This window comes from Staurois parvus, unplaced genomic scaffold (genome assembly GCF_062004578.1).
Source record: "Staurois parvus isolate SC_StPar_1 unplaced genomic scaffold, SC_StPar_1.0 ptg000019l, whole genome shotgun sequence".
NCBI classification, from domain to species: domain Eukaryota; kingdom Metazoa; phylum Chordata; class Amphibia; order Anura; family Ranidae; genus Staurois; species Staurois parvus.
The window spans coordinates 4392027-4414511 of record NW_028317815.1 but is presented as its reverse complement, the minus strand read 5'-3'; the positions used below and the strand labels follow the sequence as shown (position 1 = coordinate 4414511).

Sequence of the window (22485 nt, the reverse complement as noted above, 5' to 3'; positions counted from 1 at the left end):
AGCTGGAGTTATTGGCTACCATGCACAGCTGCAGCAGATTTTGTACTCTCCAGCTTTAGCAAATCAACCCTGGATTGTCTAGTTAAGGGACCGTGAGAATACTCTTTACTCTTAATACTCTTAAACAGACTGCTTCTTGTCAATTTTTTAGTAAGCTGGGGGGGGGGGGCTTGTGAAACACCAAACAGGAAGGCTTAAAATTGAAGATGCACCTGTTCTTCCTACCAGGTCTTGGGTTGTCATACAGAAACTGTTCCAGAGCAGATGGATAGCAGAATCAATCATTACCATCATAACATTTTTGTACTTCAAGAATATTATCAATCTGAAACTTCAATCATCTCTTGAAGGTCCCATTTGATTTAGGGGATAGAAAGATTGCTGCATAAAATTTTCTGCATTTCTCTATTAGTGATACTGGTATGAGAACTTTTTGGAGGATAATCAATTTTACTGCCTTCTTCATGGCAGTGTGCAAGCAGGGTGAGGACTGTCTTGGCATCACTTAGAAAATTTGAGGCAGCTGGACCTCCAATTCCAGACTGTAACCAGTCCTGGTAACCTGAGGTATCCATGGTTTCATAGTCATCTTCTTCCAGTCTTTCTAGGAACAGGAATGTCTCTTCCCTACTGGATGCAAGTCAATGCTTAGCATTCTTTTGGGCTCTCGAGAGTAAACAGAAATCCCCCAGATTTTCTCCAGAACTGCCATTTGCCCCCACTGTCTTTCTCTTTGTTCTTGAATTGATCCATTATGGGACAAAAATTCTTCTTCCTTGATTAATTTAATATAGTGCCGTCAATTTACGCAACGCTTTACATATATTGTAGTGTATTCACATCAGTCCCTAACCCTCAAGCAGCATACAATCTAAAGTCCCTAACTAACATTCATACATAGATATACTAGGGCCAATTTTGACAGGAGACGATTAACTTACCCACATGTCTTTGGAATTTGGGAGTAAACCTAAACAAGCACAGGGAGAACATGCAAACTCTATGCAGGTATTGTCATGGTTCGAACCAACGGCCCTAGTGTTGCCACGCGGAAGTACTAACCACTTAGCAACTGTGCTTTACAACTGTTTCTCCTGTTTAAAAAATTAATTCTTCTAAGCTGCCGTCTAGTGCTTTGCCACACAAGAATTGCCCTTCCAAGGGGATGCCACAAAATTTTGCTGAGGGGCCTGGATCTCCTACCAAGTCCTAATCAAGAGCACACTTCTAGCAGAGCCAGATCGCTTCTAACAATGTGTCACAGACCTAATCCACTACCCTGGCAAGAATCAGTGAAGAAACCAGGATCTGCTGTCTGGGATTCCCGTTCAGCAGATTAGTTTCTGACTTAGGCACTTAGGGATCTGGCAACTTTTGTGGTGGCAATATTAAACAGAAGACCATGGTAGCCGCCTGCCCAGTTCTTCATAGGGTCAAATCTGCCTTCTTTCTATGGGGTCTCTAAGGCAGCCCATAGTCTTAAAGAGGATGGCAGAATTTTTCAAAATCTTGGGAGACTTGGGCATCTACCCTAGGGGCTTTATCACAAAACATAAGACTCTTCTTGGGCAAAATTAAATCCTGTCTTATAAGATCTGGGGATCAACAGAGGTTTATCAGTACATGTTCATTTTCTAGCAACATTTTAATATTGAACAGAAAAGATAACCTCTTCATTTTTCTCTAGGTCTTGATACAACTAATGGGCAACTTAAAGCTGAATTCCACATAAGAAGTGCAGGCATGCCATGAGCTAAGTCTTAACAGCTGCCTGCCACATGGGCATAGCTCTATTATTTATATCTGAAAGATTTATGGTCCTGCTGGGAGGATACACTTGAGTTTGTGAGAGAGGAGAAAAAGTACAGACAGCAGATATGCCCGACCCTCCCCTCGGCTGCCCATTTACAGAAGTTTTTGATTTGTGTGAATGAGTTCATACAATATAAAGGCTTCTGTGACTGGGCAGGAGGAGGGGAAAAATGGGCTTAGTAGCTGCACCGACTCTAAAGTTGAAGAGGCTGAGCCCAGCTGAGTCCAGCGTCACAGCTCCAGAAGCTATGATGCTGGAGCACAATAAACCTGTCAGATATAAATAATAGAGATAAGCCCAGGAGGTAGCAGACACCTCGTTGGACTTAATTCAGAGTGCCTTTTTTACAAAGTTACTGGATTCTTAGAATTCAGCTTAAAAGCTCTTTTTATTTTTTGTTGTTACAGTGGCCTTAACTAATTCCTCCATTTCTTTCACAACAAAACTAAACTTTTTTTTAATCCAAATTATACAGTTAGGTCCATATATATATTTGGACACAGGAACAATTTTAGATTTTTTCAGGTATTTACCAAAACATATTCCAGCTATAGTTATATAATGGATATGGGCTGAAAGTGCACACTCTCAGGTTTAATTTGAGGGTATGTACATCCAAATTGGAGGAAGGGTTTAGGAATTACAGCTCTTAAGAATAGCCATCCGCCCTTTTTCAAGGGACCAAAAGTAATTGGAAATTTGAATCAAAAGCTGTTTCATGGCCAGGTGTGGGCTACTTCTTCGTTATTTCTTCAACAATTAAGCAGGTAAAAGGTCTGGAGTTGATTCCAAGTGTGGTATTTGCATTCAGAATCTATTGCTGTGAACCTACTTAATGCGTTCAAAGGAGCAGTCCATGCAAGTGAAACATGCCATTGTAAGGCTTTAAAAACGAAACAAAGCAGTGGCACCGGGTCATTGGTGTTTATTGATATGACAGAAGCAGCCGGATGAATTCTGCAGTTTTTAGAGATATACTGTCAGCCCAGATTCAGCCAAATGCAGCAAAGTTGATTGGACGGCGCTTCACAGTACAGATGGAAAATGATCCAAAACACACTGCAAAAGCATCCCAGGAGCTTTTGAAGGAAAAGAAGTGGAATATTCTGCAATGGCCGAGTCAATGACCTGATCTCAACCCAACTGAGCATGCATTTCACTTGCTGAAGGCAAAACTAAAGGCAGAAAGACCCACAAAGAATAACTGAAGACAGCTGCAGATAGAGCCTGTCAAAGCATCAGAGAGGAAACCAGTCTTTGGTAATGTCCATGGGTTCCAAACTTCAGGAAGTCATTGCCAGTAAAGTATTCTCAACAAAATATTAAAATGAACATTTTATGATTATATTCATTTGTCCAATTACATTTGAGCCCCTGAAAATGGAGGGACTGTGTATAAAAATGGTTGCAGTTCCTAAAGTTTGTGCTTGATATTTATGTTCAACCCCTTGAATTAAAGCTGAAAGTCTGCACTTCAAATTCATTTGGATTGTTTAATTTTAATTTATTCTGGTGGCATACAGAGCCAAAAGTATCAAAATTGTGCCTGTGTCCAAATATATATGGACTTAACTGTATGTATGGCACTCACTGTTCATATCTCTAGAGGGAGCTCAGACTAGTGCATATTAAAAGAGATTGCACTTTAAAGATACCACCCTTCCGACATCAGGTGCTACTGATAAGTAGGTGTCCAATACAGCAATCTGAGCAAAAATCCAGGGCACTCAAGGCATGCTTCTCCTAATCATAAATTCCAAAGGCTAAAATCAATTAAACACATTTAGACGGCAAATGTTTCCCATGCAAAGCGCACACGTTTTCAAGGCAGCTGGATCCATTTGCTTTCTGGATGTATTTTAGTTGTACATTTTTTGCCTTTGCGATTTATGATTAAGTAAAGAGTGAAATGCTTTCGAGTGTTCTCGATTTGTTTTCTTGGATTGAGGTATTTAATGTTATTTTTTCTGCATCAGCTACTTCTACCTTCTAAGATTTATCGCTACTAGCTTCAATATCTTACTCCTCATCCAAGAGATTGTTCAGATGACTGGGCAGACAGAGACCTACAAGGTGACTGAGAAGTAGTAGTAGGCATAAGAGATCTCACTTAGCTCTGAATCGCTGCCTTGTAAAATGCCATCAATTGCTGCATGACAGAAGGCGATTATTCCACATCTTATCCTTGCATTTAGTATATAACGATTCAGTACTACAAATGTCTTTTTTTTTTTCTTACTTAGCCTCTTTTGCAGGTTTCAACTCTACTTTTTCTCAAAGTACAAACGAAAAAAAAAAGCTATTAGCAAAGATGCAAATTTCTCCAGAACAAGAAGTGGCAAGGCACGGGGGAAATATCCTACACGGCCTTTACATCCTTTGCCTCCTGACAGGCATCAGTATTCTCTGACATCCTGTACTACAAACATTGGACTAGGACCACTTTGGCACGAGATTTCCCCGTAACCTAGTTCCATTCAGCCACACCCTTCCCCCTTCTTTCAAGACACCTCCGCCGTCTAGCTAAAACCAAGGGAAATAGAAAGCAGTCGCTTGCACAAAGGAAGGTAGGGTACACACAGAAGATCAAAATCACTGCAAAAGCTGCCAGACTGAAATTGATATCATACCAGGACTTCCACCATGGTTCCGTAACCAGTAGTCAACCATCCCACCTGCTTAAATCAGCACTGTCTTGAGAATTACAGACAGCCTGCCAAGTCTTAGAACATAGAGAAAGAGAGACCAAATAGTGATCAATTTTCCCTGGACCATGCTGAAAAAACATGAAGCTACCTACTACCTCCCTCTGGCTGCGACCCTAGCAGGCTCCCTCCACTGTGAGCTATACCAGCTAATGGGAAGAAGGGAGCAGCCTGAATGTCAACCACTGGATTTAGAGTATACCATAAAACAGATTAGGGAGGTACAGCAGGAATTCCAAACTGAAGCTACAGAAAAACCATACATACCAGTGCAAAGGGCTTTTAAATCAAATAAGGTTCCAGAGACTAAGTCACACCAGCAGTACTGCCTTGTCTCTGGACAGAGAAACCCATAAAATACAGATGTTATATTATTATTATAATAGAGTATTTATATAGCGCCAAAGGGTTTTCTCAGCGCTGTACATTAGAATGGGGGACAAGACATGAAACAATACAGTAGCAAAACAATACACGATACACAAGGGTTAGAGGGCCCTGCCCTTTCGAGCTTACAGTCTAGGATAGGGTAACATCAGCAGATGTGCCTAGACTCTAGACTGGAGGATAACGCTCTGCAGCCAACTGACACAGATCTCAAGAATGAAACATGCTTCTGGCAAAGTTTAACCTCTTCGTGTCAGGGCAATTTTTAAAATTTTCACACATGTTAAAATCAGCATTTTTTCCATTCATGTTACGTAAATCTCCCAAACATTATACACTCACCGGCCACTTTACATCTTGCTAGTGCTAAGATATTCTGCCTCACAGCATTACACTATCACCACCAGCCTGAACAGTTGATACAAAGTAGGACAGATCCATGCTTTCATATTGTTTATGCCAAATACTGACCCTACCATCTGAATGCCACAGCAACCATTCTGCCCATTGTCCTCTGATATCAACAAGGCACTTTCGTCCATACAACTGCCGCTCATTTGATATTTTATGTTTTAACACCTTTTTTTTTCATTTAACGTCACTGTTATCACAAAGGGACAAAGGACAGGCCATTCTCACTACAGTAAAAGTGATTGGGCAGCTGCAAAAAAAAAAAAAAAAAAAAAAGGCCATCAAGCTTGTTTTAACCACTTGAGGTCCCGGGCTTTTTAAAATGGTTTAAACTTGACTTGAAGTGGTTAATGTTTGAAAATGACTTACCATAAGGTTCACTTCCAAAGCAAGTTACTAGAGACTGAATAAAGCCAGAAATCTGTGCCACAGTTCTGAACCTGCAGCTTACTAACACAGTACACCAGGATCTGAGTAGCGTCACTGGCACAGCCCAGAACCGGAGCGTCACATGCCAGGTTATTCCTACAACCTTCAGTCCAGCGGGATCCAAGTATGGCCTCTCAAGCAACTGCTAAGGATACACCAAACCAGATAGCCTCTATGAAGAGCCAATCTCAAGCAGAATAATTGATTGAAGGTATTAAAAAAAAAATATTCCCAGAGAAACAATATATCTCAATTAAAAAAAACAAAACATTTTTTTAAAATGAAATGAATAAAACTGGCATCCTCCACAGCATCACTGATGAAAAGAAGTGCTTCTAGGATAAGCACAGAAAAAAACAAATGCGGTTAAGCGGTGGCTGGTTCAATCGTTGTTGTTTTTTTGCCAGTATCCAAGCCTCCTGTAGGAAACAGCATAACCCACGTGCCAGAATATCCTATTGTACCTCAATGGACAATGAAAGAAATTTTAATTACTTTCAGGTATAGAGGAGCATGTAACAGAGTTGCTGCTTTGTCCAACTATGTCATGCAGGGGTGGGGAGAAAATGCTATGCTTGACAAAGTAGCGTACTGGTCTATGTCGGACCTTGCGCATGTTCAGAAACGCATCGCACTTTTATGTTAGACGCGAACGTCAACGCTTCGAACTTTATAGTGGGCTACTACAGCGGTACAACCCTGCACTTTCCTCCCTCTCCAGCGCTCCCTACCATCCCACTTTGACACACTATATTGCATTTAACTTGGCGATGAGGCTGACCGTACATCCTTCTATGATGAGCCTGTTTGTAACTATGAACATGTGAGTTTCCTACTTACGTTTTAACAATTAAACTTGTATTACAGTCTACACTCAGAGGCGCTGTGTTTTTTCCTCTGTTTTTCCACATTATAGTCTGCTTCACTCTACCACAACTTGCCCTCGCTCTCAGACCTTTTTATCCCCTTCTCCGTCATTGGATTTCCAATCCACTGAATTTATTAAGACTTTATGGACTGCAGATTCCATGCTCCTATTACCTCCCTGTAGAAAACGCTATGTTAACTGACTGGAAATCTAGCTTGTACTTATACAGAACTATCTTTCTTTGTATGCCATGGCTAAAAAGTACAGCAGGGGAGAGAAAGGAAAGTATATGCTGTCGGGGAGGTGGCTATTAATATGAAACCACTGCCTTGCCCTGCATGGATAAAGCACAAGCTCACTTTAAAAGCAATTATCTTTCAAAATATTAATTTTCCCAAATCCTCTTACTCCATATTTACTGTATAATATGTAAAACATTTCTAATACATCCTCTGTAACTGATCCAGCAAATTAGCTTGGTTTTCAAACCATAACACTTCAAGAGACGTCACACCTTTTAAGCCACTTTGAACTTGACCATAGAGCCGCAAAAATCGTATTGTACAGTTTTTGTCTTTTCCTATTCCAGGGTTCTTCCTAGTCTGCTTTGTTATCTTGGAGAAAGCTAGTTGTGAATGCTGCTCCACAGTCTTCAAAACAAAATACCTAATAGAAAAAAAAAAAAAAGACAAAACTATTAAAAAAACACAGATTCATTTTTTTTCTTCTAATTTCATATCATTTAATCTCATTTCTTGCCATTTCATATAATAGTAACATGGTTTACATTTCCTGCATGGCTAGTATCATACTAACTTGGTGTATGCAAAAAAAACAGCAGGGATGCACCAATACCATTTTTTGATTGTCGAGTACGAGTAGCAATACTTTCAATCAAGTACTTACCGATACCAAGTACCAACACTTTGCGGTGCAATTTGTGTCAATACAATTGTATGGATGCAAATTGCACCGCAAAAAATAGCACGCGATTTGACCAGGAATGCGATTTCTGTCCAAACCACATACAGTTTCCCCACTGCTCCTGTGTGAACCCAAGCTCCCTGAACCGATCCCATACTGAGCGCAGAGTGGAAAAGAAGGACATGTGAGGATGTATACCTTGGTGTCGGCCATCAGAGGATAGAGGAAGATCCTCCAGATTCTCAGTTGTAGGAGAGGGAAAGCAGCGGGAATTTGAAATCCCCGCAGCTTCTCTCCTCTCCTTGCAGGGATGACAGTACAGGCTAAACGACTTTTGGTTGATCAGCACCATCACAGTGCTGACCAATCAGAAGCCGTCTAGCCTGTACTGTCATACCTGCAAGGAGAGGAGAGCCACAGGGATTTAAAATCTGCCTCCATCCTCCTGATAGCCGACACCAGTATATACATCCCCACACGCCCTTCTCTCCCACTCTCCACTCAGCATGGGATCAGTGCATGGAGGTTTCCAGCACCGCTCCTGGGTGAACTCAGGTTTGACAAGCCTGGGTTCACAAAGGAGCAATGGGGAAGCCACATGCGATCAGGACAGAAAACGCATTCCTGTGAAAATTGCATGATATTCTTTGCGGTGCAATGTGCGTCCATACATACGGGTATCGGTATTGGTACATCCCTAAAAAAAGAGGATTAATTTCCATCCTGTCCAACTGACCTCGATCCTCTACTGATGAAAGGCTCCCATCTACACAGTAGTTGTGCTGCTAATAGAAGTTCAAAAAACTCAATAAATCTCAAACTCTACTTTAAGTAGACTGTTCTTACTTTAAAATACTGTATTATCACATCTTAGATATCTATTCTTTTTAGGATTTGTACTTTTACTTCTCGCTTTAATGAAAATTATAATAAACATTAAACATGAAAAGCATCTCAAACTTATGTCAGCCTGATTAAACTGAAACAAGACTAAAACCCGCTGACACAGGCCCATAAGCACACTATAGACCAGATACAAAAGCTCCTACGTTTATGGCTAAATTAATGTAAGCCTGTAAGCAAAACAAATTAAAGCTCACACCAATAACAGGCATGTAGATCTAAGTCTAGTGGCAAGGTGAGCGTTTCTGCAGCAAAATAAAAAAAAGCCAGCAAATGCATCTAAATACACTGGACAACAATTTAAAAGTTTTGTTTCCTGAAAAACGTTATTACAGACCCATTCAAACTGAAAAATATAATTTCAGAATGACTGTATCACGTAGGTATTTTGAGAAATATGATATTACCTTTTAATGACTATAATGTAGTAATATGTATAATATAGTTAAAAGGATAGGTTCACCTTTGGGTGAAACATGTAACGTTCCCACTGCTGCAGCCGCTACAGGATCCCCCCTTCTGACAGCAGTATGGGGAGAAGTTCCCCATACTGTCAGTTTTTTTAAATCAGCTCCGCCCATACAGCCATGTCATTTATTCTCAGAATTCTGTGAATGAATCAACTACAAGTACCAACATCCTTTGCAGATGTTGGCACGTAAGTCTCAATGAATTACAACAGCGCAGTGAAGTCCATTCAGTCTTCCTGTTAGTGTTACGAGGTAAAAACACACAGATTACACTGACAGTGTGCTCGAAACCTGCATGGCACCAGCGATCTGCCGATCACTAGTGCAATGCTTTACAGGCTCAAAAGACAACATAAAAATAATATTTGCACATTTTTTTACAAGCAAAAAAATGTTCATGTATTATTTTTTATTTTTTTTTTAAAGTGATCTTATCCTTTAATTGCATAATGTTTCTGAGAAGCTGCATGAGTTCAACAGGGCTAAAAATGATTTGCTGCTGATTTTTAATTGAAATCAGTGTCCAGTCCATCTCGCTGCAGTGTCCAACAATAGTCAGCCAGCATAGATGGATTCCAGTTGCCCTTACACCATTTTTCCACTGTGGCAATGTCCTGGTGAAACCTTTCATCATGTTCGTCGCACACTACACCTAGACTTTCAGGAAAGAAGAAATGTGAAAGTAGAAAATGGATCTTCACTGACATGTCGCACTTCATGGTCGTGTATGCTGTAAGAAGTGTGTCAACTGCCTGAATGTAATTTGGTAGTATGTAGTTGCCAAGAAAATGATCTACAACATCCTTGAATGCTTTCCAGGAAATCTTATCTGGCCCCACTAACAGATCTTCAAATCACTTGTCATTGGTGACACATCTGATCTGAGAACCAACAAAAATGCTTTCCTTAATCTTGGCATCATTTATTCTTGCAAATATCTGCCTCATAAGGGCACAACACCTTCCACGTTTATTGCTTTCACAAAATGTGTTTATAGTCCGAAATTTTATGTGAAGCAAAGGTAAAAATCTTTGTTTGGTCAACAAGTGTTTCAAGTGCCACACTTTGCTGTGTTGGAACCAATTCCTGGAGTGCCTATTTCTTTTACATGTAAGGCATCTCTCTTGCAAGGCTGTCAATTTGCATAAATAACAACAGTACTTGGTATATTCGAGCTGCACTCCAAGCAGCACAGCCACTACTTTTGAATCTCCACAGATATTCCAATTTTACTTGGTGTACTGGATGTGCTTTAGCAACAGTTCAAGTTTTTTTCTGTTGTGATTAGCAATTACAGGTTATTTTCATGATTACCTGCCTAAAAATTAATTTGATAGACCAAAAAGTACTCAAGAAGCAAAATTTTTGTTGTCCAGTGATATTTACTCAACAAATGGTGTCATACACCTGACTCATTGCAGACATGTAGGCCCAAACTGCGCTTAATAAAGGGGGCCTACATGCTCCTGGTAAGTTGGATGTATAACACCAGTTAAACTTATTTGCTGGATGGCCTTTATTTTCACTTTGCCCTCTATGGGGACCAATCGCCACAAACCCACATCACAATAATGGCTTTTGAGCTAGGTGGGGGATAGCCATCCGTTATCTTCCTTAGCCATGGATTTAATATAAAGTCAATATAAAGCAAAGAAAAAAAAATGTAATATATTGCAGTTTACCAATCACAAGATGTGGTGGCTACATTAGCTTTCATTTTTCAGGCTACAAATATGTTTAGCAAGTACAAAAAAATACCTGTGGATCTTGTGAGAAATACAGCATCCTTGTAACATTATGTGAACTGAAAGCATTAGCTTTCCTCTGTAAACTACTAATTTTCCCACCCCTCATGTAATGGAGATAAACAAAGACATATATATTTTAAGCCAGGCCTAGGTGACGACCATTGCTTTCTGTAGAGATACAGTGGAGGAGTGAGCGTAGCTAACCAGGGAGAGGAAGTACATTACTGTCAGGATCATCAGCTGAAAATTAATGGATAAAAGCCTGACAAAAAGAAAAAAAAAAAACTTTGCAGCCACCACAACTAAGTACTGGTAAACTGCAATATTACATTTTTGTTTTGGGATTTAGATATGGTTTTGACTTGTCAAACTACTGCTCTAGTCTAAAAGACAAAAGCAAAAGGAAAAGTTACAAGTTTTATCAGTAAAAAGCACAGTACAGCCATTAACATTTTTTTCTTTTGCTGAAAGTTGGACACATCTTTTTCCGAAAGTCATTATGTATCAATTTACAATAACTAGCAATGCTATGTATGTCCTTTAAGTCATAAGCAGAGATGGAACTCAATTTTATATTACTAATGGACCTGACAGGGAGGACTCTTGTTTAATAACTTAGCTGTTCCACTGGTTAGGATAAAAAAAAATAAAAAAATAAAAATACTGCTTTGCACCAAATTTCTGTTTGAATTTGTTTTAAGGAAAAAAAGGAGACAAACATGTTTTAATACAAATTGCTTTTAAAGTATTGATTACCTTGTGCCCACGAATATTATAGATCACAAGTGAAAACAATACAAAAGCTATTTTTCTATATTCCAACTGTCGTGTCCATACGTTTTGTAAATTTACTTACTTGGTATTGAAATACATTAGAGTGAAAAGTAACGTAGTAGGTGAATGGGCACCTAACTGCTTGCAATCCCACAGCATTTCTTCAGATATGCAGCTTGCAATGATATAACCTGCAGGAAATATAATTCCATTAGATTAAGTACACAAGCTTTAAATAAATACAAGTCATTTTTATATTTCCATACCAAATGGATTTACACGTGGACACCATCCTTTAAGAATTTCATGAAGTTTTTCCAAAAATTTTGAATAATAAAGGTCAGCAAAGATATTGTCAATTCTGTTGTTATCAAACATATGCTAGAAAAGAGAACAAATTCAAAAGACGTTAACACACACATTAAAGCCTAATTCACATTAGTTTATATACATTAGCATATGGAGCAATTTGTACAGCGGACATTTGCAAACATTCCTTCCCTTCTAACATCTCTCTTGAAGGCATTAAAGTGAACCTGATCTAAACATTTCTAAATTAACAATAAGTACTGAAGTGCAACGCCTTATAGTATGTGCAAGTACCTGATAGGTGTTAAATATGAGCTATTAAGTTTATGATTAAATAACTCACCTCGCACAACCAGGGAACAAAAACATTCCTCCGCTCCATGGCCAAACACGAAATTATTGCCTCACTGGCATCTTCCCTCTTGCAAGGAAGGCAAAGGCAGGCTTTTATTCACAGCCCACACATCTAGGACAACTAAACATTTGTGGGACAGTCACTCTGAGATCATCAATAGCCAGGGAGGAGCTTTTAAAGATGGAAATGAGGCTATACATTGACGTTTATGAAAAAGTCAAAATTTGCATGAACAAAAATGTTTAATCGGCTGGAGACCCTAGGGAGCAATGTGTGTCATCACAGACATTTGCAAAGCTTTCTTAACTGTCAAACATCTCCCCTAAAGCAATTAAAGTCAATCTGGCCTAACCATTTCTAATGCAACAAATGTGCTCTGAAGTGTCTTTTTGTATATGCAAGTACCTTCCAAGTCTTCAAAATTATCCCTGTGCTGCCCTCAGGAATCCTAAAACCCGGGCTACACATGGAGTCTCAACATCTGCCCAAGTTAAGACTAAGTTCCACCCCCTACTATACAACTGTCAAATACCACAGTCTACTGCTGAATTAAACTGAGCAGTAAAATGACCTAATGACTCTTAGATTGTAAGCTCTAAAGAGCAGGGCCCTCCGATTCCTCCTTTACCAAATGTTGTAACATGCTGCGCAAACTGTTGGCGCTATATAAATCCTGTATAATAATGATTACAGGACTTATTGTCAACTTGGGTAGAAGTTGGGGCTCCATATATAATTTGGACCTAGGAATCTAATGGGACCACAGCAAATCGATTTAAAGACTAACACAGGTATACGCAAAACAGTCTCTGCATTCCTGCTTCTGTGAAAAGTGGTCCCAGTCAGGAGAAGTTGCACTTGTGAATCAGCTGTCTCCTTCAACACTGTTGTTAGATTGGCCATGAAAAGGAGGGTAGTGGGGGCGGGTCAGACCTCATAACTATTTTTAGAAAGCGCTTAGAAAAACTACATGTACTTTGCACCATAGGGGAAAGAACTGTAAATTAAAAATTATGATAGGTCTTCTTTAAAGCAGGGCCCTCTTCACCCGCTCTCTGTTATGGTTTGTATATATCAAGAAACCGTATACAGTGTCGGTGTGGTCCTGGCACATTACCTCTACGGCACTTACTAAAACAGACACTCTTACCTTTTGTAAACAAAGTAGTAAATAAAACAACATGTCTGCATCATATGGAGAACCATCATGCTTTTTTGCTTCTTTGGTTATCAAGCACAACCCAAAATTTAGTTCTGCAATTGGCACTGAAAGAACATCTTCTTTGAAAACTAGAGGTTTTCTTCCTGTAAAACATAAAAGGAATATCAAATGACAGCATTACATTTTCATTGTTTGCAAATATCTACATTTTAGGGAGAAAAAAAAACAAAAAAGTCTAAAAACTTGTGGTTTAATGCAGGACGCTTTAAAGAACACTGTTATTTCTAAACATCAGCTCAATGTATACTCACCATGAGAGTTGGATGTGGGATAGGCATGTGTGGCAAAGTGCACAGATCAAAATTAGCACTCAACCCTGCAAGCCAGCAATCAGATACTACTTAGACCTGTTTCTCATTTCTCATATATTGCGTACATCTGCTAATAAAAGGTATAAGCCTTACACAACTCTCAAGGCGCTTTTGCAATTGTGGTTCTACTCTAATCTATGAGAATACCAGCAATAAGTAGAATATGGAAGAAATAGTAGAATATATAGCAATAAGCAATTTGAGTGAAAGCTTAGCTCCTTATAGACACATACTATACACCCAGTTCACTCACTACAGGTTTCTTAGGCCCCTTTCACGTGATTGGGTCCGCATGTCTCTTTTCCAGGCAGACCCGATCGGACCATCCATTTTCCTCTATGGAGCAGTGGATACAAATGGGCTTGTGCCAATTTACACACGCCTAAATCCAATCCAATCAAAACAAACGGAAGGGGATCCGTTCCCCTCTGTCAGTGTGGACTGGAGGGAAGTTGGGTGTAAATGAGCAGCCGGTCAGTTTACATCAGACTGCCCATATAGCAGAGCGGGCTGTGTTCGTGTCCACTCTGAGCAAGGACCTGTCATCCTCCCACTCTGCTCAGCGGTGGATCAGCGGACAGATCCCCTGCTGAGCAAACAGATTCTACCCTTTGTGAAAGGTGCCTTAGACAGATAAGGGAACATGAGCCATTCAGATTAGTCCACAACAGTTAAGGACTTTGGTGTGTATATCAAACATCCGGCTCTGACGTTCTGGAAGGGACGAAACAGAGGCAGGAACATCTGGTTCACACTCCATTTCTGCCTTCCTACGAAGAATTGGAGTGGCGTCATTGCCAGATGATTCCAGGGTACCAGGTTGGGCACTGTCTATTGAGAGTTTAACCATTTATGTTTTTAAAGATGGTTTTAATAAAGAGTTACGCTATGTGGCATGTTTCTTTTTGATTCCTTCTACTTTATGGGTTATGAGAGCCAGTGAACACCGGTCCTGGGACACTGCCATACACAGCAGGGCTAGAAACACAGCGCTTATTGACCTACATTAGTGTACACTCAGGTGGTCAACATCCTCTGGTGAGTTCAGTCTCAGAAGAGACGGGGTAGTGCACACTGAGAGGAGCGTTTAGGCACGGAGATTAGTACTTTTTTTCATTTAAGATTTACGGCACATGATCTTGCACTTTTATAGCGTTTGCACTGTATATTGGACTGTAACAGCACTTCATATTGGATCACATTATTAGATCATTAAGGATTATATAATTGCTGGAATTATTTTCATTATTCATTGAATTTGTTTACATATGAGGTTGGTGTAACAGAGTATAAAAAATTAAGGAATGGGTAGTGCAGCTCTCATCCACTACTGTATTGCATATAAGGTATGTTGTTTACACATTATCTGAGCAGCAGTAAACCCTGTTATTTACATATTTAGCTTTATATACACCTTGGATTGATACAGCACAGTTATGCAGGGATTTTCTTTCACACATCAAAATTAAAGATAAACATCACATGGAAATTAGATTTTAGAGCTCATTCACACACTCAATCACACTCTAAATGCTCTTATTGTAGCATGCCAGCAGTTGTCAACCTTTCCTTGCAGTGTGCTGTGGTGAGGGGACAGTGATGCATTTTTTAGCACATCATATGATTTACTTTTATTTAAACTTTGAGGTGTCACTATGGCACAGTGACAAGTCGTGCCTTCCAGTGTGCAGCCGTAAAATGTTATGTTTGCATTTTCCAGCAGCCCACCACATCACCATGGTAAGGTTTGGAATGAAAAATGAATATCAACTAAAAGCAAAGAAAGCAAGGTAGCAGATGTTCATGTACATACAGTGGGGCAAAAAAGTATTTAGTCAGCCACCAATTGTGCAAGTTCTCCCACTTAAAAAGATGAGAGGGGCCTGTAATTGGCATCATAGGTAGACCTCAACTATGAGAGACAAAATGAGAAAACAAATCCAGACAATCACATTGGCTCATTTGGAAAGAATTTATTTGCAAATTATGGTGGAAAATAAGTATTTGGGCAATATCAAAAGTTCATCTCAATACTTTGTTATATATCCTTTGTTGGCAAAGACAGAGGTCAGACGTTTCCTGTAAGGCTTCACAAGGTTGGCACACACTGTTGCTGGTATGTTGGCCCATTCCTCCATGCAGATCTCCTCTAGAGCAGTGATGTTTTGGGGCTGTCGCTGGGCAACACGGACTTTCAACTTCCTCCAAAGGTTTTCTATGGGGTTGAAATCTGGAGACTGGCTAGGCCACTCCAGGACCTTGAAATGCTTCTTACGAAGCCACTCCTTCGTTGCCTGGGCGGTATGTTTGGGATCATTGTCATGTTGGAAGACCCAGCCATGTTTCATCTTCAATGCCCTTGCTGATGGAAGGAAGTTTGCACTCAAAATCTCACGATACATGGCCCCATTCATTCTGTCCTGTACATGGATCAGTCGTCCTGGTCCCTTTGCGTAGAAACAGCCCCAAAGCATGATGTTGCCACCCCCATGCTTCACAGCAGGTATGGTGTTCTTTGGATGCAACTCAGCATTCTCTCTCCTCCAAACATGACGAGTTGTGTTTCTACGAAACAGTTCTATTTTGGTTTCATCTGACCATATGACATTTTCCCAATCCTCTTCTGGATCATCCAAAAGCTCTCTAGCAAACTTCAGACGGGCCCGGACATGTACTGGCTTAAGCAGGGGGACACGTCTGGCACTGCAGGATCTGAGTCCCTGGTGGCGTAGTGTGTTACTGATGGTAGCCTTTGTTACGTTGGTCCCAGCTCTCTGCAGGTCATTCACTAGGTCCCCCCGTGTGGTCCTGGGATTTTTGCTCACCGTTCTTGTGATCATTTTGACCCCACGGGGTGAGATCTTGCGTGGAGCCCCAGATCGAGGGAGATTATCATTGGTCTTGTATGTCTTCCATTTTCTAATTATTGCTCTCACAGTTGATTTGTTCACACCAAGCTGCTTGCCTATTGCAGATTCAGTCTTCCCAGCCTGGTGCAGGTCTACAATTTTGTTTCTGGTGTCCTTCGACAACTCTTTGGTCTTCACCATAGTGGAGTTTGGAGTGTGACTGTCTGAGGTTGTGGACAGGTGTCTTTTATACTGATAACAAGTTCAAACAGGTGCCATTGATACAGGTAATGAGTGCAGGACAGAGGAGCCTCTTAAAGAAGATGATACAGGTCTGTGAGAGCCAGAAATCTTGCTTGTTTGTAGGTGACCAAATACTTATTTTCCACCATAATTTGCAAATAAATTCTTTCCAAATCAGCCAATGTGATTGTCTGGATTTTTTTTTCTCATTTTGTCTCTCATAGTTTAGGTCTACCTATGATGCAAATTACAGGCCTCTCTCATCTTTTTAAGTGGGAGAACTTGCACAATTGGTGGCTGACTAAATACTTTTTTGCCCCACTGTACAACTAAATGTTATATTAGCTTTATTTAAAAAAAAAAAAAGTGTGTGTGTGTAAAAGGTACAGATGGTACAAATAGTATAAAAAGTATAATGCATGCACAGTTTACTATCATGAGTTACTTTACAACATAACTCTATGTTTTAGTGAGCTTTAAAGTTATCCTGAGTGCTATGCCTACAATCAGAGCCAATCGAGGTCAGTCACCTGACAGCTTTAAGATTTACTGTTACTGAAGGGAAAAGAAAGCAACAGGAATGACAGACTGTGTGAGGGAACAGATTAGGGAGAAAGAAAAGAAAAGCAGGAGAGGTGACAGGACAGACTCTCCCATCAGGGAGACACAAAAGAGGTAAACTTGTAAGGATAGTAACTTTTCTCACCTCCCTTATTCTCACTCCTTTCACCCTCAGGGCAGCCTGTGAACTTCGGCACTGTACAGCTTCTGTCAACCATCCTCTCGAGCTAAAGCCAGCCATACATGGATTGAAATTTGTCCAGTTCAGTAGGGACCGGACAATTTATGATCCATGTATGGGAACAGTGGTTGTACAGAAGTTGATTTGCCAAACAACTTCTATACATCCAGCCTGCGGAATACATGCAGCTCGATCAGAGTCGCTGACTATAGCCAGTGGTATCAATCAGTGTATTCTAACAACAGGAAGTCTCCCTGCTGTCAGAACATAATAGCTCAGCGGGAGTGATTCCCACCCACATGGAATGTGTGAATGGGGGAATAGGAACAGTTTTTTCAGCAAACCTGCTGGGTAAATTAAAAATGAACCACCTATGGGCTGCTTAAGTCAAGACATACAATCAAGGCTGAAAATCCACACATTTAATTACAGAAAGTGACACACAGCTTTTGAGACTGAGGAGAGAGGAGAGTTTCCAATAAGAAGGTGACTGCTTTTGGCTTCAACAAAAGGGTGGCCTCCAGCAAGAAAAAAACAGGAGCAATGCTGAAAGCAATTTACAGCACACACAAATACTGGTAGTATAGTTAATAATGTGGAATGTATGTTCTTTTGTTAAAGAACATTAATTGTTATCGAACAGTTATGGATAAAGTTCTGCTTTAAAACAAAGGTAGTATTGCAGGTGTGATATTTGATCACAGTAGCACAGGAAGTTCCATAAATGTTAACCTCTTCCATACCGGGCACTTTTACCCCCTTCCCTCCCAGGCCATTTTTCAGGTTTCAGCGCTCTCACACTTTGAATGACAATTGCGCGGTCATACAACATTGTACCCAAACTAAAATTTTATAATTTTCTTCACACAACTAGAGCTTTCTTTTGGTGGTATTTAATCAACACTGGAGTTTTTATTTTTTGCTAAATTAACAAAAAATTAAAGAAAATTTTGAAAAAAAAAAAAAAAAAAATTTCTTTGTTTCTGTTATAAAAGTTTGCAAAAAAATAATTGTTCTTCAAAAATTTAGGCCGAGATGTATTCTGCTACATGTCTTTGGTGAAAATAACCCAAATTAGGATGTATTTTTTAGTTTGTAGGAAAGTTATAGAGTTCACAAACTATGGTATAGATCTGAAAATTGATCAATCCTGAAGTACTGACAGCCAATCTAATTTCTTGAGGTCCAAGAATGTCAGAACAGTACAGATATCCCCCAAATTACCCCTTTTTGCAAAGTAGACAGTCCAACGTACTTCATAAGAGGCATGGCGAGTTTTTTGAAGTTGTAATTTTTTTGTCAATTTTTCGGAAAATGAAAAAATAAAAAAAAATTATTTTCACTATTACTTTACATACTGTCACCAGTGCAGTACAGCGTCATCATATAACTGGCATGGCGGTGATCAGGGACACTGACTGGCGATAGTATGAAAAAAAAAATTATAATTTTTTTCCTTTTTTTTTTTCTTTTATTAAGTGTTCTTGCATGGCAAAACCACTTACTGTTATCTCACATATATTCTTATTATTATAGCCACATTTACCACCTCAACCCCTCCCACAGTTTTTACACTACATACACAGTAATATACCGAAATGTGCGGATTGTTCCTGATTGGTGTGCTATTACTTTGTGGAACGTTTTGCCGAATGGTTCACGAAATATCGGCGTTTTTGCGATGAAATTGGTCCCATAGGAATGAATGGCGGAATGTTCAAAACTAGAGTGGGAGCTGACAAAACCTTTTCACAGTTACTCCAGCCACACAACAGTTACTCAAGCCACTCCACCCAGTTACTCTGCCCACTCCAGTTGTAGACTACTGGTGGAGGCAAGAACATTTCACACAATTTCCCCAGAAATTGTAGACTTCTAGTTAATTTTAATTTATAAAAAATATTTTCTTTTTTGTTCAAGATTTTTTTTCATATTTCACTATGACCAAAGTAGTACAATGTTACCATAGTAAACATTGTACTACTTTGGGGAAGTGATCAGTATTTTTTTTTTTTTTATATACAATTTGCTTATAGCAAAGAATTACTTTGCTATAAGCAAGTATTTACCTGAATGACATAGATTCATTCAGGGGTTTTTTTGTGCTTAGCTGTGATTTGGCCACGACTAATCACATGACACAGTTGGGCTGTGATTGGCCCAGCTTGTACATGTGATCGCTGTGACCATTCACAGCTAGACACACTAGTATACAATGGATGGCATGAAAGGAAGCCATCCAATGTATACAACTGTCATGTGACCTGCTGTGATTGGTGACAGCAGGTCACATGGTACCGAAACAGGGCCGGTACTCAGATCTGTCATTGGCCGTGTCCGAGATACACGGCCAGTGACAGGCTGTGCGGCTCCGCGGGTATGCAAACTGCGCATGCCCGAAAGGACACCACATGGTGTCCACCCGGAGGGACGAGGGGTTTTGCAGGCCACCATCTGGCTATAGGCCAGGCAGGAACCTGTTAAATATGTAAATTTCCATCAAGGGTATGCATACATAGAACTTGATTTGCTACAGGAGTAAAATTCACACCAGGTTATGTTCACTATAAATACCCACTCTATTAAACCAAGCCCAGGGGCAATTTTTCATTCTTTTATTTTAACAACATGACCCTCACTGGGTATTTCTATGATCAAAGGCTAGGTTGAAAATCACACCTTTACTAAAGATGTGAATATTCTGTATATCACAAACATTTCATAGCCTGATGTGTCTTCTGGAATGAAAAGCAGGATCCTTTTTATGTTTTTAGACAAATAGTATATTTTACAAGCAAAAAGCATACTTCCAAACCACAATTTGTTTTCAGCTTCTTTCAACGTTTCTGCATTTTTGATCTGTGCCCAAGTCTTCCAAAGTAAACCTCCTTCTTCTGGTTTAAGGGTACAAGGAAAATCAGCATTACTTTGTAATCGGAGGTGTGGCTCAGATGTGGAACACTGCAGTCCTTGAGGCTATGGGGGTAAAAAAAAAAAAAAAGGAAACACATTTTAGTATTTGTAATTCAAAGGAAAAAACATTCATATAGGAAATGCAAATTCTTAAGGAATACAAATTCTTAAGGCAGTTTATAAATTCAAATAGATTTCCCCCTTGAGGAAAACTGCGCATCATAAAGTTTCTCTTCTTTTTATTTAACTTTATCTGATGTGCACAAGTGACACTTCATTTATGTCTTCACACAGCATCACAGTGGGTTGCTCAAGTGGAACTCAGGAGACCTCATGGGGGGGAAGAGACTGGTACTGTGTGGAAGCAATTGGGTGGCAGCACTGCCGCCCGAATGCTTCCACCTGACCGCTGACCCCGCTGCTTGCCTGCAGCAGGGCTAAAAGGTAGAAAAAAAACTACCTGCCCGACACTGCATGTCCTGGGCATCGGGCAATAGGAATCGAACATCCCTGCACACTAAACTGAGCATATGCAGTGTCTCCACATGATATGTCTGATCAGAAGACAAGAGGGAGACACTGGAAGAAGGGGAGAATAAGAGAAGTCAAGATCAAACAGCATTTTTAAACAATGCAGAGTATTAACCCCTTAGGTTCCACCATGAGTATAACAAGCATGCTTTACTGCATATACAGACTGATTTTACTGTTTTGGGTTTGGTAACACTTTAAACTTCATAGGGGGTTTTTCATTGTCAGGGCGGTAAGTTTGTGGAACGCACTTCACAATCAGTAGTGTTAGTGGGAAGTATTGATAGTTTCAAAAACTCTTAGATGGGCATCTTGGCAAGCACAATATACAGAGATATGGGATAGGATTTTTAACATGAACACATACACCCACACAGGTTGAACTGGATGGACTGGTGTCTTTATTCAACCATACTATGTGCACGACCACCTGGGGCCATACAACGTAAAGTCCATGTGAAGTTTCCCACCTAGGAGCCATGGGTGCTGTGTACAGGTGCCCAATAGACATGAATAGCTGTACACATCTGTATGTGGGTATATGCCCATACTTTCATAAACTCATGCATACAGGTAAAACCCCAAATACAGTATAGCAATATCATACACAGAACATAGTGTAGAAGTAAATAATATCTACAGAAATTGGATACTGTCTAAACATAATGAAATGTATAAGGCTTTAACACATGCAGACAGCATTCCTGGAGGAAGCTAAACCCAGGATCTCGGTACTACAAGACAAGGTCACCAGTCTGACTCATCTGCTGGAACATGGCAGGAGCAGTCTGAAAGATAAAATACTTTTTCTTGTACTAAAAGTGCCCTCTGTGGTGGAGAGAGCCATTTAGTCCCAGACGGACTTAGTTAAGGGTATCTGTCAATATCGCTTTGTAATGTCCAAAGTGTGATGTATTACCTCATTAAGCAGTTACTGGTCCCGGTCTTTCCAGTGCTTCAACAAATGTATGTGGAAGACCTTATAAGGCTTCCTCTTGCCTGGTTGGTGAACCCTATAATTCGCTTTCCGCACCCTAGCCACAATCTCAAACGGCCCAGGCCAAAAACTTGATTTTTCACGATGGGGATCAGTACTGCCAATCAACCCTGCACCAGGAGGTGCCTTATTTTAGCCACCCTATTATAAACTCAGCCTTGAAGCTCCTGGGCACTTTGCAGAAATTCCATAACCAGTGGCATCACATCTGCAATCTGCTCTTACATCTGGGAGGCATATTCTAGAACACTGGTTTGAATGGTGGACTCATTCACCCATTCTTCCTTCACCAGGCCAAGCAACCCCTGTGGTCTACATCCATATACCAGCTCAAGGGGTGAAAACCTTGTTGGAAGTCTGGAGGCACCTCACATAGGGTAATCAGGTCCCAGTGTTCCCATATTTTTGCACCACTCACTTAAACAAAGTATTTAAGGTCTATTGAAGTATTCAACTAGGCCATATCTGTCAGCAGACGTTAGGCAGATGTGTGCAGCTGCTTAACCTGTAGCAGCTTTCACACATCTACCATAAACCGCAACATGAACAGAGTGCACTGGTCAATAACAATTTACTTGGAA

The 22485-nt window shown here is 40.1% G+C and overlaps 1 protein-coding gene across 2 annotated transcripts in view; it reads right to left on the bottom strand.

The window, feature by feature from the left end:
• The window catches only part of LOC149472863 (transcriptional regulator QRICH1-like), a 68857-nt gene that overhangs the window by 7456 nt on the left and 38916 nt on the right, over positions 1-22485 (bottom strand). For both annotated transcript variants that reach the window (XM_089684632.1, XM_089684635.1), the window contains exons 4-8: positions 20271-20439; positions 13247-13401; positions 11699-11813; positions 11515-11623; positions 7128-7279 (exon numbers count right to left, since the gene is read on the bottom strand). In XM_089684632.1, the coding sequence (XP_089540758.1) occupies positions 7128-7279; positions 11515-11623; positions 11699-11813; positions 13247-13401; positions 20271-20439 (700 nt within the window). The remainder of the gene's footprint in view (positions 1-7127; positions 7280-11514; positions 11624-11698; positions 11814-13246; positions 13402-20270; positions 20440-22485) is intronic.